Genomic DNA, 17,837 nt, shown 5'->3' on the forward strand with positions numbered 1-17,837 from the left:
CCTGGTATAAATAATATAATACAATATCTTTAACTAGATATTAAATCTCAGTTTTAAAAAATGTAACTTATTTTATAGGAAAATGAAGTTCCTGATGATGAAATGGTCAATCGCATGATTGCCCGAACAGAAGATGAATTCAACCTCTTTCAGAAAATTGATCTTGAACGGAGGAGGGAAGAGGCTAAGCTGGGACCTAATAGGAAGTCGAGGCTTGTAGAAGAAGCCGAGTTGCCGGACTGGTTGGTTAAGAATGATGATGAGGTAATTGTTCATTTTATTCAATCAAGTATTGATAGTCAGTAAACAATTCATAGGCTCCATGAATATGTGAGGCCAGGGTCTAGAGCCAATTAGGTGTGTAGTGTACAGGTGGTGTAAATCACACGACATTTAATTACATTTGCAATCATGAATATTGAATCACAGGCTGATGAAAGATATCTTGTTATAAACTATATTTATTATTATTATCTCTTTTGATGTATTTTGCACAAGACCCTCTCCCCCCTTCTCCATTATCAACTATTCAAAAATCTAACAAATTGTTATAATAACCTTGTAAAGCCTACTAGGCCAATCTGATAGTAAAGAAATAAAAAAAAAAAAAAAAAAAAAGCCATTTAATGGAACTGGTTACATTCACAAGTGCTGTATCAGATTTATAAATTTTCTTAAAATTATGAGTTGATGTGAGGGATTTAGGAATTAGGATTGGATAATTAAAACATCATATATTTAATTTTTTTTTTAATTATTTATTTATTGATATTTACAACTGTATACATATATACACATAAAGTAAATTTGCTGTAAGTGATATTATGACATGATAAAAACATGTGGATATATTTAATTAAATTTAACTACTAATAATGATGCTAACTGAAAATTTTTGCACTTGTTCTAATGATAGCTTAGCAAATGGATTTACATTTTATTGTAGTTTATGAAATAAAATGGAATTTATTTATCATTCATTATAATGATGAACATATAACTGATAACCCCCCGGGTGCCCCATCTACATTCGATCTGATTCAAAAGTGATGCTGTGATCCTTCTTGACTGTTTAAAAAGTTTGGATAGTACAAACAAATATCGATTGTAGCACAATAGCTTCCTGCTATAAAGTCTATGTTAATTATTTTCTCTTAGATTGTTTCCTGAATTTATTAGAAATAACATTCTGCCAGGGATGCAACTATGATTGTTGGAAATATCTGATTCCAACAATCATAGTTTGTTTGACTGCGTAACAGCATCAGTTCCACCAACTCAAGAATGGTGCAGTCATCTTGACTCTTTGAACGATGTTTCATTTTTTAACTCCATATCTTCTGACTGCTACAAATTGGTTAGCTTGCTATTTAATTTAAGAAAGTTAATCTTAATTAATTAATTAAGAGGAAAAAAATTAACTTATAATAAAACTAATTTAGGTTTGATATATCTTCTAACTGACATGTCTTCTCACAGATGAAAATTGGCTTGCTTTTATGATTAGACTAAGTTACTTAGCAATATTAAGAACAAAAATACATTTAAGATATAAGTAAGCCATTGTATTAACCTTTAAGGGGATATTACAATATCTTAATTTTCTTTGAAATTAGTTTTCCTTATGATGAAATCTCTAAATTATAGAGTACTTCCATCTGAGTTATGGTGTGATTTATATTTAATTTAATAACATATAGATTTGTACCCTCTCGATTTGAGCTGTTTGAGTGAAGTATAATATTAACTAGAGATTTGTTTTTGTATAGATTGAGAAGTGGGCTTATGAAGAAACTGAGGTACAAATGGGGAGGGGCAATAGGCAAAGAAAGGAAGTTGATTATACAGATAGTTTAACTGAAAAAGAATGGATGAAGGTAAATATGTTTATTTCTTATGAGTTATTTTAACAGTATGTTAGAAATGTTAAGTTTCATCGATATGTTGAAAAAAAAAAAAAAAAAATTGCTATAACTGATTTTGTCTGCTATAGGCCATTGATGACAATGTAGATGATTTTGATGATGAAGAAGAGGAAGAGGTGAAGACTAAAAAAAGAGGCAAGAGAAGAAGAAGAGGAGAGGAAGACGAGGAAGATGCAGGTACTTCCAAAAGAAGGAAATATTCTCCATCTGAAAACAAATTGAGGAGGCGAATGCGAAACTTAATGAATATTGTTGTTAAGTACACTGATAGGTAAGTGTGATATTTAATGATAAATTATTAAGGAGACTGAATAGTTCGAAATCACAGTCCTTGTAATAGTACTATTATTATTTTGAAGGAAGGGTCTACCCCTTTAGGCTATATAGATAAGATAATTGAATTAAAAATTTGTTAACTATCTTTTAGTCTCAAGAGGTTCATTTAAACAAATATTAAAATCCTCTTTTTTGAACTGATTATTTTCTTTGTAGTACTTAGGGATATTTTGTTGTTTTTAGTGACTCAAGAGTACTTAGCGAACCATTTATGAAACTTCCCTCACGCCACAAGTATCCTGATTATTATGAATTGATTAAGAAACCTATTGACATCAAGAGGATATTGGCCAAAGTAGATGAGTGTAAAGTAAGTCAAGTTGGAAAAAAAATAAGATGTACAGTGAAGTGAATATAGGTCTATTCATTGAAGGGCTTCCTCTAAAAATATTAACTGCAAGATTATTAGAATATTATAACTGCAAAATTTAACAAAATAATTTTTCAGAATAAAAAACTTCTTTATAGCCTAATCTGGCCTGTGCCTAGCAATTAAAATAGTAGTGGCTCTATCTTTAGCTAAAGTCCTTATGTACCAAAACTGAAAAGATTGAAGAAATGTTCATTATAACCTTTTTAGAGGGAGTGCTTCAATTTGGAACATGACCATTGCAATCTACAAGTAGTTTATTCAATTTTATAACAAACTAAATTAAAATTAAAATATTCTAATTTAAATAGTTTAGGTCAATTTCTTAAATATAAATAATACATATTTTTTAATATTTTTATTTTTTGTTATACAGTATGGTGACATGGATGAATTAGAAAAGGATTTCATGCAGCTTTGTAAAAACGCTCAGACCTATAATGAGGAAGCATCCTTGATCTATGAAGATTCAATAGTGTTGGAAAGCGTTTTCTCTAATGCTCGTCAAAAAGTAGAGCAAGATGCAGATTCGGATGATGATGAAAGTAAAGGTTGGTTTATATATTTTTGAAATGATTCAACATTTGGAAATAATTATATTTTTGGGCTTTTTCAAAATTATATTTGCTGCAGGTGACCAGGAGGACGCTGCATCAGATACTTCGTCCGTAAAAATGAAATTAAAACTAAAGCCTGGGAGGACCCGAGGGAGTGGAGCAGGTGGTAAGAGGAGAAGAAGAAAATACATCTCCGAAGACGAAGATGAAGACCAAAGCGAAGTTTCCTTAATGTAATTTTACCATAACATTTTTTAAGTGTAATGCCTCTTCGTCTGTCCTTTATTATTGTTAGTTTCATCGGTGGTCGGTACCAATTTTGGGAGAAGCTAAGCTTTTTAGTTGACTATCGAGGAATAACTATAGGACCGAATTTTGTGTTTTTTATGATTTGGTGTTATGTTGTACAAAAAAAATATGTATATATTTAACTGTATGACATACTCTTTAGAGGAGTAGCCTTCAAACACCTTTCATTGAAATTTTGTGCAAATTGTTTGTGCATTGTTGATATTATGTAAAGTATTATTTAATGTACTTTATAATTTTAATTAATTGACTCTGTAACAGTATATTAGCGGTCAGCCATATTGATTTAGCACGTTTCTATTAAATATATTATTAAATGTAACTGACTACTTTATAGAATTTATCATCTATAGAATGGAATATTATTGTTTTATTTAATTTCTTTTTAAAACTTTTAGAGCATTTATTAATTATATTATTGATTGTAAATTTTTTTTACTATGTCATTTTAATATTAATTATTTGTGGTGTAAATCCTGTGTATTTATTTTATATATAAATATATATAGAACCTGGCAAACAGGTTAAAAGCACTTATTTTTATTGTTATTAATGGCCTCAGACCTCAGTTCATCGAATTACAGAGTTGGGAAAAATTAGCTATTACTTGAAATCAGTAATGAGGTACTTTTTATAGTTGTGAAACAAAAATAAATTTTAAAAAACCAACAACCCAAGAACACTTAATTTAGTTACAACTAATTTTTTCCCCAAAGGCTGTTGCATTGTTAGTTGATTCCAATTTGAATTTTTATTAAAGTTGCTTAAATTGATACGGTGAATAAATTCCTGAAGACGGTAGGGCATGTTAATTCTACCCATTAGTATCTTTACATAAATCAGTAAGATATGAGGAATAAAATTATATTTGTCTTAAAATTATAATCTGTAAAAAACTTTTATTTTACAATCAGAAAAATTAACTTTATTCTTTATCTGAACATATAATTTAAGGCTTTTTAAGTAAATTGGACCAAAATTTAGAAAGAAGTATTTTCTCCTACATTTCTATGACTCATTCTACTTTTAGCCTTGAAGAAAGTTTATGATTTAGGCTTAAACTTTGGCTCAAATTAAATATTTAAAAATTTTTATAGTATATTTTTTTAGCCTATCTCCAACCATCTTCAAGATTTAACACTCAGTAAATTTGCATAATTTTGTTAAATTTCATGAAAACAATTTTTTTTAGGAATAAATAACTTACACACAGAAATCAGGGTAAATAAATTTTAATTTTACTGTACAAATTAAAAAATATATATACAAAATGTTGAAATCATTAATGTACATATCATACATTCATTTTAAAAATTATATACAACTTTCAGAATTCATTTACTGAAAAGAAATCATAATTTTAAAATTGAGTTAGTTTTTATGGCTATTTCCTTTTTACGCTTTCTCTTCAATTTATCTTTTTGTTTTGTTGTCGCATCTTTAAATAGTATTATTCCTTCATGTTCTTCAATGTCACGCTGTAAAAACCTTAAGCCATATAAGTTAACTCCGACCATATCCTGAAATAGAATAAAATTGTAATGTCTATACCAATTAAGAAATAAACTTGGATTATATTATCACAAAAACATTTTATATTCTCTGTTACCACCAAGTTAAAAATATATATATTAGTTTTTTTAATGATTTACCATACTTAGGTATGAAAAGTCGGTTGCAGTAACGAGCACCCACAGGAAGAGTTTTTGAATAATCATGGCTTTAAAATAGTGCAGTAAACCATGGAGATAAACCACATTATTAATATCATCACTGATCAATAGTGAAAAAACTACTGCATAGTTTAAAAAATAAATATTTGTAAAGATTAACTTGAGTTTGCCAGTGAGGTAGTGGGAAGAGAGACTAGATCATTCTTTAAGTTCAGTTTTAGCTTATTTTCATTCAATATTCTTCCTGTAGATCCACTCATGCCTCCCCTTATTCCAATTTTTAATGCTTAGTGGTTAGAACTCATTTAAAATGAAAAAATTACTCTCAGAAAAAGGCTCACCAGGAATAAGAAAAAATATAATAATAAAAAGATGAGAATAAAATTTGTGCTGGTAAGAGGGTTTTTCAGTTTAAGGTACTGAGTGGGCAAAAGGTTGTGTAAGATGCTTTCCTCTACTGGCAAACTCAACTAATATGAAAATAATAAAAACTGATACAGACTCAACATTTATAAAGATTATAATAAGTAGATTAAGATAAAAAAAAAAAACCTTCAATGAACATATAAATTAAAAAAAGCCACGCATCACACAACTTTCACTTACTAACCTACTTACGCCCCCAAGTTTTGTGTACGTCAGTGAGCTTGTGTTGAAGCTATTATTGTGACAAAAAAATATTTAAAAACCAAAGAATATGAAAATTAAAATTTTTTATATTTCTGTAGGTATAGCGTTTGTATTTTAGGGTTTCTTAAGATGGGAATAGCAAATATAAATTTAGTTCTGCCAATAGATAAAACCAATCTGATATTAAAGACCACTTTATTGCTCATTGATTCACCGAGTTTAATAAAAATTGTTGAGAGCTGTTTTGGAGAAAAATCGATTATATTAAGTGACACTTATGATAAGTTGATTTTAGCAAAAATGTTGCTATCATCTCACAGGTATATCCATGCCTTAAATATGTAAATTCAGTTTTGCAGGACTTTTTGCTTTTGAGCTAGGCTGTTCACAAACGAATACACAGACCATTTCACGAAACTATTTTTTTGGACTTAGTGGACCTCAATACTTTCCCGTATATATTGCATATCTAGTTAAGTGAAAGTAAAATCAAAATAACTCATTACTTAATAATTCTTTAATAATTGGCCACCATTATTTGGGACTGTTGGTCCCAATCAAATCTCAAAATAGAGCCTGTTCCATTTCTTATTCAATTATTTAATCATTATGAATCCATTTAATACTCTACTACTAAACAGATTAATATAAAACACTTTCAATGTATAACATCCTATCTCCTTTGACAAATTTTAAACCTTTCACATATAGTTCTCTCATTAGCTCATGACTTATAATCATAAAATAATATTGGCAATATGTTTTTACAACAATGAAAGAACATATAAATTCCTTGAGCACATTAATATTTTTAAATTATTTGTATAAATGTTGATAACTTTACCCTAAATTTTCGTATAGATTCAAATGCAGTTTCTTGTAGCTTTTCAAACAGAGGAAGATTTGTAGTGTCAGCAGAAAGTGGGCTGTGGTGAACTTTAATTAATAAAAGCATCGCTTTCACAGCCATTTCAGACTGAAGAGGGTCGGTTAACAAAGAAGGAAGAATAGAAAGCATGAGGGTGACCATATGTAATGGTAACAGTAATAAAGCTTCTCCAAGATCACTGAAAAAAAAATATATGTATATATAGATATATATTTATAATACATTTAAACTATAAGATGTAATGATTATGGTAACTAAAATAATTGAAAATAAAACAAACCTGGTTCGGATGCTGTCTAATGTTTTAGAGAGGTATTCTTCAGGCGTATTAACTTTCAAAGCACCCATTATTGGTGGAATTGTAGGTTGTTCTCCAGATTTTTCCTCTTCTTTGAATTTAGCTATTATTTCAAGACACTCCATCAGAAGCTCAGCCTTATTAAAAAAATAAACACCAATTAAATATAAAAGATTTAAAATAAACTAATAATTATTTTAATTAGTCAGGATCAATTTACATTTTATTTAATAATATTTTTTGTTAAACTAAATTTTTAAATGGAAGTGTATTGGTTGACTATAAATAATTATTGCGGGAAGATGATTCAGTTTGGGTGGTGGTCAAGAAAGGAACAAAATATTTTTTCTACTATTTTGTAACTCTCTTAACCACCACCCGAACCATTTAACTACAATAGATTTCTAAACGTTATTAACGCTTATAAAATATAAAACAGTTCTACTATTTTTGAATCTCTCTTAACCACCAACTACAATAGATTTCTAAACGTTATTAACGCTTATAAAATATAAAACAGTTCTACTATTTTTGAATCTCTCTTAACCACCACACCCGAACCATTTAACTACAATAGATTTCTAAACGTTATTAACGCTTATAAAATATAAAACAGTTCTACTATTTTTGAATCTCTCTTGACTGCCCCACTTGCACCATTTTCTTACAGTAAATTTATAAACATTACAACCCCCTAAAATATAAATTAATCTAATTGTCAATACAAATTAATAGTTCTTTACTAATACTGGCCCAATAAAGACTTTTTTTTTTTAGTTTCTTTTGCTACACAATTTAATTATTCTTAAAACGAGTGAAATTACTTAAAAAATTAATTAGTTAAGTGAATGGGTTTTCACAGGAACCTGAGAAAAAGTTTTAAAACATGAATACAAAGTTTAATACCATATCTTTGATATACTGGTTTATTTTAAACAATTTCTTTTTTTTTCTTTTTTTTTTTTAGATTACTTAATAACCATCCAAAATTCAGTTCTAAAAGACTCCTTTCCTAGGTGGTAAGGAAAGTAAAAACAAGTATAAAGCTGTATCTCTACTAATGCTGATTCGATTTTGTGTGAATATTTTATTTTATTTATTTGTTATTTAGAGAATTATATCAAGTTTCAAATATATCTATATATAGTTACTATAAAATATATACTTTTTGAGTTATGCATAAATAAAGTTTTTGGATTCAGGAAACTCATAAATACTTAGATCTATTGAGGACACCATATCAAAAATTTGACCCAATTACGATACCCTCCTTAGGAAATAAAATGGTGTGCTAAGCTATAAATGTAATTCTGAAGAATAGAATAGCAAAGATTAATTATTTATTTTTTCTCACTTCTAATTAACTCTATAGCACTATAATTTTACCGCTTTTTCAGAAGAGAGTGTTTTCGTCGAGGGCAGCTTGACAATAGAATCTTGTCCCGTAGCTAGTTCCTCCTCTTTTTCTCTTTCTTCTTCCTGTTCATCGCTAAGAACAAGAGGTTCTTGAGTTTTCTCAAAAAGTCTAATAGTCTTGTCTTTTCCACAAGTTACAACAAAATCTTTGGTCAGACTCAAATCCCAACATTCTCCAAAATGAGCCTGTAAAAAATGAATATTAAACTTTCAAAGAAAGGAATAACTGGAACTCAATTATTTGAAAAATAAAAGTCTTAAGAATCCATCTAAGTTCAGCATTGACAACTGAGCGAATAAGTATTAAATAGTAAATTGAATATAATTTTCTCTACAACTAAATTTTACTTAGGTTCTATAAATACATTCCTAAATATTCGGGTGAAGAATATTTATTTTTTTTAAAAGAAAGCATATACAGTACAAACTATTCTGAACTTAAATTGTTTTTTATTTAATACCAGATCAGCCTGGTAGGCCTTACATGGTTGATATAACAGTAAATTTTTTTTTTAACAATTGATTTACATATCCAATAAAAGTATAAAAAGAAAAATGTGTAGTAGAGCTCAGAAGTTATATTTAAAGATAACATCATAATTAAACATATAAAATATTAAATTGCATGAAAATAAGTTGACCAAAAATTTACAATGAAGTAATCAATAACTAACTATCTATTGCAATTAAACAAAAAAGAAACTTACTTCAATAGTAATAATTTTATTAAATGTATCTGCATCCCACTCCTTTATTTTACCATCTTTTCCAGCTGTAAAGAAATAATGGGTATCGGGAACAAACGCTACTGCAATTACACTGTCATCATGAGCAAACAATGACTTATGGCAATCTCCAAAATCGAGCCCCCATATCTTTACATTCCTGTCAGAGCTTCCAGTAATGATTAGTGCAGAATCAGAGGAGATATCGGCACAAGTCACTGGCATTTTATGACCATACAGGCTCACAAAAAACTAAAGGAAAAGAGATAATCAGAAATAAATTCATAACAAAACTATAACAATTCTATTTCTGTAAGATTTACCTTGAACGTGTCTAAAAAAAAAACTTTTACAGTAGAGTCAAGTAATGCAGCAGCTATTAATTTTCCACAAGGGGAACATTTAACTGACAGTACTGGGTCTTCAAGTTTTAAAGTCCTCGTATGAAGTACAGAAAGGGCTTTGGCTTTAGAGTTTTCCAGATTGACAAGTTCAAAATTCCAAAGTTTAACTGTTGTGTCACCACTGCAAGTGATTGCTCCTGTCTGAAATATCAGCCAAGTTGTGAATATATGATTAAAAATATTCTTATATTAGTAATGAAAAGATAAGAAGAAAATAAATGTAAAGGAAGGAAGTATACTCCCAAATACGGTCCAAAGTAATAGGAATGAAGGAAATAAAATGACAAAGTTTCTTCTATTTAAAGAAATATTCCAACCAGTTTTGGTCTGAATTGAGCAGAGAATTGAAACTAGAAATAGAGATACTTAATAAGAAAAATGGCAATAGATATTTTATTTTAAATAAAAACCAAGTATAAAAAGAAGTGTGATTATTTTTAAACACAAATAAACCAATAAAATCAGAACATCTTTATTTCTTAACCTGATCTGGGGAGATTATGACATTCCATATTTCAGCAGTATGGGCTGGTACTTCCTCCAGAACCTCTCCAGCAGAAAGATCCACAACTAGTAAATGGCCACTTCTCAGTCCTACCAATGCATGGCGGTCACCGGGCACAAAACAAACACTTACTGCTGGCGAACAACCAACTGTCCTCAGGCATTGCAGAGATGATCTAAAACATGAAGTCAAAGTATAAGTTTGTTGCTTAGTTGGAAATCAAAAGAAGAAATTTTATCATTTAATTATAAAACAATGAATCTATAAATAAAACTTATTTTATTTATAATTTTAACACTTTCTTGAGACTGGTTAATATTGTAAAAATAAATAAAATTTTTGTCTCAAAACATTTCTTTTCTATTTATAAGTACGACGTTTCGGCCATCCTTAGGGACAATCTCAATACAATTTTAGAACTAAATCATTTAAAAAACAACTTTATGGCTATTCTGCCCGGGTCAATCCAACAAATTACCCTAATTAGTAATTTTTAATCTAATGTGAAAATTGACTAATTAGGGTAATTTGTTGGATTGACCGGGGAGAATAGCCTCCATGAAGCTGTTTTTTAAATGATTTAGTCCTAAAATTGTATTAAGATTGCCCCTGAGGATAGCTGAAACGTTGGACTTTTAAATAGAATAAAAATGTTTTGAGACTAAAATGGATAAAATTTTATTTATTTAAAAATACATCTAATATTTTGGAAGCAGTTACATAGTTTACATACAAAAGGGTGTTGACAACCCTGAGAGTTGACATTAGCAAGTCAATTTGCAATAATTATAGCATTAGGATGTTTTGTTTTGTAAATAAAAATTTACTTGTAAACAAAAAAAAATTCATGATAGTTATAATTCTAAGGCTAGTTAAATTTTGATAACTAAGAATAGTAGGTACCCTTTTAGTACAAGATAAATTATAAAAAGTAATAATAACAATTTATCGTTGCATTTGAAATGAAAATAAATTAAGATAATGTTGCACACTTGAATTGCTTATTTTTGGTATAAGGCATTTGCGAGGGTCAGGAGCCGGTAAACCAATTTTTTAATAATTCAATAAACTTAAAATGTATTCCATGTTTTCTTTTTTAAAAAAACTTAATTTTGTACATAAGAATATTTTTGTTAAAAATATTTCTGAAACTAAGAATATTACAATAAAAAAGTAACCTAGAAGGAGATGGTCAGGGCTGCCATAAAGAAGAAAGAAAAATAGTAGTATACTATTTATTAATTTTCTGCCATCGTTTTGACTTTCATGTTGTAGGTCTCAAAAAAAAAAAAGTCTTATTACCATTTATCTTTACTATTCTTTTCATATAACTAAATCATCTTTTCTATACTTCAGTCTTTTTTCAATAATCCGTTCCACATATCTTCTATATTACATTTTTATATTATCTATAAATACAATTTACCTATTACGCTTACTATTTAATATCAGTTATTATGTCTCATCATTTAATTTAATGCATAGATCTTTTCAATAATATATATCATGATATATCTGTTCACTTTATTGTGTTAACAAATATATATATTTTTCTGTATTTATCTTTATCCTATTTATTATTTTATTTTAATTTTTTTTAACTCCACCTTAACATTTTTATATCACTTGTTTTCTCTAACATTGACTTTACCTTCTTTATATCTTTTTATTGTAGCCCTGATAAAGATTTATAATGTGAAAGTTGGAACTCGGCAGAAAATAAATAGTTTAATACTATTTCCCTTCCTTCTTGACCACAGCCTTGATCAACTCTTTCTAATTAACTTATGGTTAATTAATGGTTATAACTACATATATAAAAAAAAGTAACCTGTTCCACAATTTGACTGAAGAAGAACCAGCTGATACTATGGCCAATCCGTCTGAACTGAATCCGACAGCTTTCACTTCTCCTTGGTGACCCTGACTCTTAATAGTTTTAAGAAGAACAGCTTCTTCTTTCTTGTTTTTTAAATTCAGAGCAATAGAATATAATTCTAATTTGTTGTTATTCAATGAAACTGCGACCTGGAACAATAAATTCATATTAAGCAAATAATGGAGAGCCTAAGTACTGACAGAATATTTAATACAAAATATTTGTATATTTAATACAAAAAAGACAAATCGAAATAAAGTTAAATTTAAATTATATCTTACAATTGAATGTCAAAGTCAAATAATGTTATTAAAAACGTTTCAGTCTAAAAGTAACCATACTATTTAATAAAAGAGTTCATTTTCTTTTTTTCATTAAAAAGAGGTAAACAAAAAATTGGAAAGCATCTCAGGGTTGACTTATTAGTTGCACCTTGAGCTTAAGCATTCATAGTTGGCAATGAGAAATATGTTTCATTAAAAATTGTGGTGATGACAATGAACTAACTAATACAAAATAATAATGATGAGTAGATAGTTGACAGTGAATTATATAATGAAGAGATGATTAGGGTGTGGTCAGTGATGAACACAAATAAGTACTTACTTATTTGTGTTCTCCTCATACAAAAAAAAATAGTAATTGTAATAAATTAGGGGAAAAATATACCTTTCATTGAAGGGAAATAGAAACATCTATAACAAGTCATTGAAAACCAGGGTGGACAAATTTTTGGTAATAATACTAATAAATATTTTAATAAACCCTCTCCCTTAATAACACAAATATAAGCATTCACTTTCAAAACTGTAGTATAGCAGTGTGACAATTCGTAAAATCTACCTAAAGGATTTTTATCAAAATCACAGCTGGTAGGTCGATCAACTCAGATTCTCAATGCCTCAACAATAAGATTAAACTTGGTTATCTGTGGAGACAATTGTCCAAATGATTTTGTGAATATGATATAGAGAAAATGAAAAGTATCACATTAAAATGCTATAAAGCTAAAAAAAAAAAAAGTATCTTAATAGAGAGAGAAGATAAAAATTATATATACCCTCAACTCTGAGACACCTCTGACTCCAGATACTGATTTTACTTTACTACTAGCTTTTATTGTTGTTAATCTTCTAACAACATCTTTTAAAGTTACTTCTGTTGATACTGTAGCTTCAGAGCTAAAAATAAGAAAACAAAATTTAATTCTAGTTAAAGCAATAAAAAAGTTTTAATCATTAACCTTACATGTTTAAATTTAATATCAGTTAAATACATGACTCAGAAATGTAGTCACAACATTAGTTAATTACATATACATGCTCCTTAATAAAACAATTAGTTTGAAAGTAATGGAAATTAGAAATGAATTACCATAATTTTTTTTTCTCTTTTGTGGCTCTCTTTTCTGCTTTAGCTTTTGATTCTTCCTCTGACAAAAAGAAATAAGATTCTATCATAGAATCCATACCGTGTATTAACAATATCCTTCCAGAATTATCCACAGTCATACTCACAACCCTACCTTTGCCTTCCCGCAAAACTGAACCAGCTTTGGTCACTTTCAGATTATTCTAAACAGAAAAATTAATCTTAATATAGTTAAATGCACTCATTTGTGATACAAGTATGCAAGAAGTAAAATAACTCAATTTCCTAATAGATCATGAAACATTTAATCATGGTTATATATATTACAAGAGACACAAATGTTGATGGTAAAATCAATAAATGAAGAAAACATATAATATACTGTATTAATCAATTAAAATATTAATGTAATAATAAATTACAATATACTTTTTGGTGTGTACATCGTTAGTGTAATAATCAATTAAAATATGCTTTCTGGTGTCTACATCATTAAAATAAGATAAAAAAGTTTCACGATTTCCTATTTTCATAGGCTTTGAATCCTTAATGAAGGAATACATTTCTTGAAAGATTTTGTCAAGCATCACTTCATTTGTAAATGCTTAGAATTTTAGAAAATATGTATTATTAAGTCACTGATTTATGTGGAAGGTATTGAAGAATCTTTATTCCTCAGAAGTTTTCCAAAGCCAATTCCATGAAATATAATAAGTAATAGAGTGGTGGTTAAATGGCTGAATGGCTCTTGCGGAGTTCTGATAAGTCCATAACCCAGGTTTTGCTAAATTCTGAAAAATGGCCGTGGTTTGCCCTCACTCAAGAGCAGGACGAATCAGCTATTCGAACTTCCACCTCCTAGAGGTCACTACCAAGCAATGAAATATGGTGGGTGTGGCTGATGGTAGATGGCAAAGGCATTAGCTGCCATGAAGGTACTGCTCTTCAATATTGATTTTGGAAATAACTATAAGGGAATCAATGATCAGACCTGCAGAACAATTTTTGATCAGATGGTACCATAGGCTATAATGATGACATTGACACAGTCAGAAGACCCTGGGCAGTAGAAGCCTTTCTTACCATCGACAATGGTCCTAGTAAGTTAGGATTTAACTTTAACACCTTTAAAACAAAATACATGACTCCTGGTCAAGTTCAAGGAAACAAAGATTATATCCTGTGTGGTCCTCACTCTTTCAAACTAGATGATTACTTTGGTACAATAGGTCACAGATTAATGGAAGTAATGATGTTTTGGCTGAGATAAGAAAGCGGATACTACTAGCCAGGAGGTACTGTTTTGGACAACATTGGCATCAAGAAAGTAACTCAATATCGAATCACAAAAACAAGATTATGTAAAATAGTGATCAGGCCAGTGCTTACTTAAGGGTTACAAACATGGGTCTTTTCAAAGTCTGATGAAAGGAATCCGCTCAAGGAGGCCAGGACCAAGTAATAGGTTGTTGTGCTGATTAAGTGTGAGAAATAGTGAAGAGGAATTGGCCCAAACTTAAACATCAACAATAAAATTCTTTTGATGATAGCATAAATACTAGACATTTTGCATAGTATTGGTGTAACTTGCAAGACATAACACTGGTTTCAGTGAAACTAGTGGATAATGACATGGAAAGTCACAGAAAATATGGTAATGGGTAGCAGAGCTGGAGACAGTAAGAGTTAGCAGATATAATATGTCTGAAGGAGAGAGAGAAGTAGAGTTAAATATCTTTTTAATATAAAAAATTAAATTTAAAACTTCCGATGATCTTTTTTAGTGTCTTTGTTGCTTTCTAATTACTCTATATTTATGAATATTTAAGCTAAAAACTAATTCATACCAATCACTTGTTTATAAATAAGGTGTTAAAATAATAAGTACTAAACTTACATGAAACTTAGTTTCAGTTGCATCATTTAAGTCTTGTGGTTGGTCTTCAGTTTTCAAAGACCAAATCATTACTCCACTGCCAGTACTTCCTGCAGCAATGTATTCATCTTCTCCAATTAATGCCAGGCCCCAAACCTAAAAAAAAATAAAAAAAAATAAAAAAAAAAAAAAAATGTAAAAATGTTGAACCATATTCAAGTTAGTAAACTGTTTGTTTGAGGTATTGCTCTAAAATGCAAAAGTAAGATTTTCTACACTTCCCTTGACAAGAGAATATATATACTACATTTCACTATAGTCATAATTTATCTGTGCCTTGACAAAACCTCTAGAACATCAAAAAACAAACATGTATTCCTACATCAACAAATTGTATGGTTCAAAACAAAAAAAAATTAATTAAAAACAATATGATTTCTACGAAGTATCAATCTTTCCTTACCTCAGTAACATTGGCTGCGATTGTATGAAAACAGAATGCTGTGTCCAAGTCCCAAAACTTGATAAAAGTGTCTTTACTTGAAGAAATAAGAATATTTTGGTTTTTCATAAACACTAAAGATGTAATAACTCCTTTATGACCACTAAGTCTTTCTATTCCATTTTCAGCAATTAAATCCCATGTAACAATTTCAGTATCCTAAACATTAAAATATAAAATATATATATATGTACACAGAAAACTCACAAATATCTCCTACATGTATTTTTTTTTTTACATTTAATAATCTGCACTAAATTTTTATTGCCAGATGATCTATTAATTTGACAAAGAAGACAAACCTTAGAACCAGAAGCAAGTCTATGCCCATCTTCATCAAAAACCAATGATGTTATAGCTGAACGATGTCCAGAAAAAATTGTTTTGAGTTCTCCAGTAATGATATTTGTTATACCTATTTTACCATCCGAATACCCAACAGCTATGTGGATACGGTCAGGACTGGCAGCTAAGCAAGTAACTTCAACATGATTATCATTGGGAATAACAAGTGCCTAAAAAAAAAAAAAAAAGTAAAGTAATGTATTTTCAATAATTTAAAAAAATGAGAGATTGGCAAATATAAATTACCTTTTCTCCAAGGCGAAGATCCCACACAAAAACACTTTCACAACCACCCACTGCTACATATCTACCCTCTTGTCCTTGGTAAACAATAAAGGTAATATTTGCATTGCTACTAGTAATAATATTAAATGTATCTAAAGGTGCATAACGTAGATATTGCTTTGTGATACCCATACTTTTTTCTTTATACTACATAAATGAAATGAAAAAGATTCACTATTCTGCTCCTCATAAATTATATTATTACAGATAATATAAACAAATACATCGGTGGTTTAAACAAAACTCTCAATCAAAAAAGCTACCTCAAAATGAAATGATTTTATTGTAACCTGTATGCCTGCACTGAAAACCTTACCTAAGGTTATGAAAGGTTATAAACTTAAAACGCACGTGGTTGATTCAGTGTTGACATTATATTTAATTAATAAAAATAATTCATTATTCAAATACTTTTCAAATTACTAATTGATGACTGAAAAAGTTGGCGATCTCACTCCGGAAAATGAAATGTTTATTTTGGTCTTTTGTTTTAAATAATTTAGTCATTACCATAAGTGCCAAAAATGTTTAATGATCTTCAAAATATCAACAAAGATGTCACCGACCACTTGGTGCATCTGTAGAATTATTTCGTGTAGTTATGGTTTAATGTATCTAATAAATAAATGGAGGATAATTATCTCGACAAAGGGTTCTCGAACAAAGAAAAATTTATTTGTCTAGAGAAGGAGACATTGTTCATCTCTCCACATATCAAGAAAGAATTTGACAGAAATTTTCATAAAGACGTTTAAGTGAGCCAATTATATGCTCAAGGATTATAATTCCTCACATCAACTTTGCTTTAATAATGGCACATTAACAAATTTTTTTTTATTTTGTGTGTAAGGTATTCTATGGTAAATGTGCCGAAGACTGGATTTAATTTGTAACTACTCTAATAGGTTTAAGAAAGTGTGTCGGACGACTTCAATAAAGAAAGTATCTGTACTATCTTTGGAATACGTCCAATTCTAAATAAAATCAAAACTTTTTTGTTTTTATTAGATTTGCTACTATTAAAGTAAAGAAAAGATATATTCATCAATTTAGAAATCGTCTGGGATTCGGTATTACATCCGCCTCCGCGGTTTCGTGAAAGTGACACTACATTTCAGGAAGACAGTCTTATTTACCTCTCAATTTAAAAAAAAAAGAAAAGTAAAGTCTTCCACATACAATATCCGTCTTGTTTTACTTCTCTAAAACTTTCTAATCCACCAGAAGAACGCCTTATATTACCCCAGATCTCAATAATTCGACTGCATATGATAAATCACTTCTCAGATCCGATCGCCATCCATCATAACCATTTTTATTTAAATCTCACTTTCGACCATCAACTATCGAACTAATTTCCTAATAATTGTCTCTTTACTCCTTTCATAAGTTAGCTTTTATTAAGGAATATGTGTATTTTGATTTTTAAAGGAATTATTTTGGTGTTAAAGGAACAAACCATTTAAAGTTGAATTAGTACATTGAAAGAATTGTTGGAAATGGATTTTAAAAAGTATATAAAAAAACAAAAAAAGTATATAT

At 29.1% G+C, this 17,837-nt stretch overlaps 2 protein-coding genes across 8 annotated transcripts in view; one reads left to right on the top strand and one right to left on the bottom strand.

Moving 5' to 3' along the window:
- The window catches only part of brm (ATP-dependent helicase brm), a 38,223-nt gene extending 33,776 nt beyond the window's left edge, over positions 1-4,447 (top strand). For 3 of the 7 annotated variants that reach the window (XM_067046518.1, XM_014436522.3, XM_067046523.1), the window contains exons 20-25: positions 79-264; positions 1,770-1,877; positions 1,994-2,196; positions 2,445-2,571; positions 3,008-3,182; positions 3,265-4,444. In XM_067046518.1, the coding sequence (XP_066902619.1) occupies positions 79-264; positions 1,770-1,877; positions 1,994-2,196; positions 2,445-2,571; positions 3,008-3,182; positions 3,265-3,425 (960 nt within the window). In that variant the 3' untranslated portion in view covers positions 3,426-4,444. Of the gene's footprint in view, positions 1-78; positions 265-1,769; positions 1,878-1,993; positions 2,197-2,444; positions 2,572-3,007; positions 3,183-3,264 lie in introns of all 7 variants that reach the window. The other 4 variants (XM_067046519.1, XM_067046520.1, XM_067046521.1 and 1 more) reach the window with 3 other exon arrangements.
- Positions 4,448-4,713: 266 nt separating this feature from the next.
- Positions 4,714-16,619, bottom strand: LOC106690929 (WD repeat-containing protein 3). The gene is made up of 14 exons (XM_014436530.2): positions 16,257-16,619; positions 15,968-16,180; positions 15,627-15,824; positions 15,185-15,319; positions 13,291-13,490; positions 12,977-13,097; positions 11,869-12,065; positions 10,017-10,212; positions 9,452-9,673; positions 9,111-9,380; positions 8,374-8,589; positions 6,970-7,124; positions 6,645-6,867; positions 4,714-5,017 (listed from the first exon to the last, which is right to left on the bottom strand). Exons 1-14 carry the CDS (start codon positions 16,425-16,427, stop codon positions 4,850-4,852), a joined length of 2,685 nt encoding a protein of 894 aa, XP_014292016.1. The 5' UTR covers positions 16,428-16,619; the 3' UTR covers positions 4,714-4,849.
- Positions 16,620-17,837: the final 1,218 nt, after the last annotated feature.

Source organism: Halyomorpha halys, unplaced genomic scaffold (assembly GCF_000696795.3).
Source record: "Halyomorpha halys isolate HHAL.00 unplaced genomic scaffold, Hhal_1.1 Scaffold51.1, whole genome shotgun sequence".
NCBI lineage: Eukaryota > Metazoa > Arthropoda > Insecta > Hemiptera > Pentatomidae > Halyomorpha > Halyomorpha halys.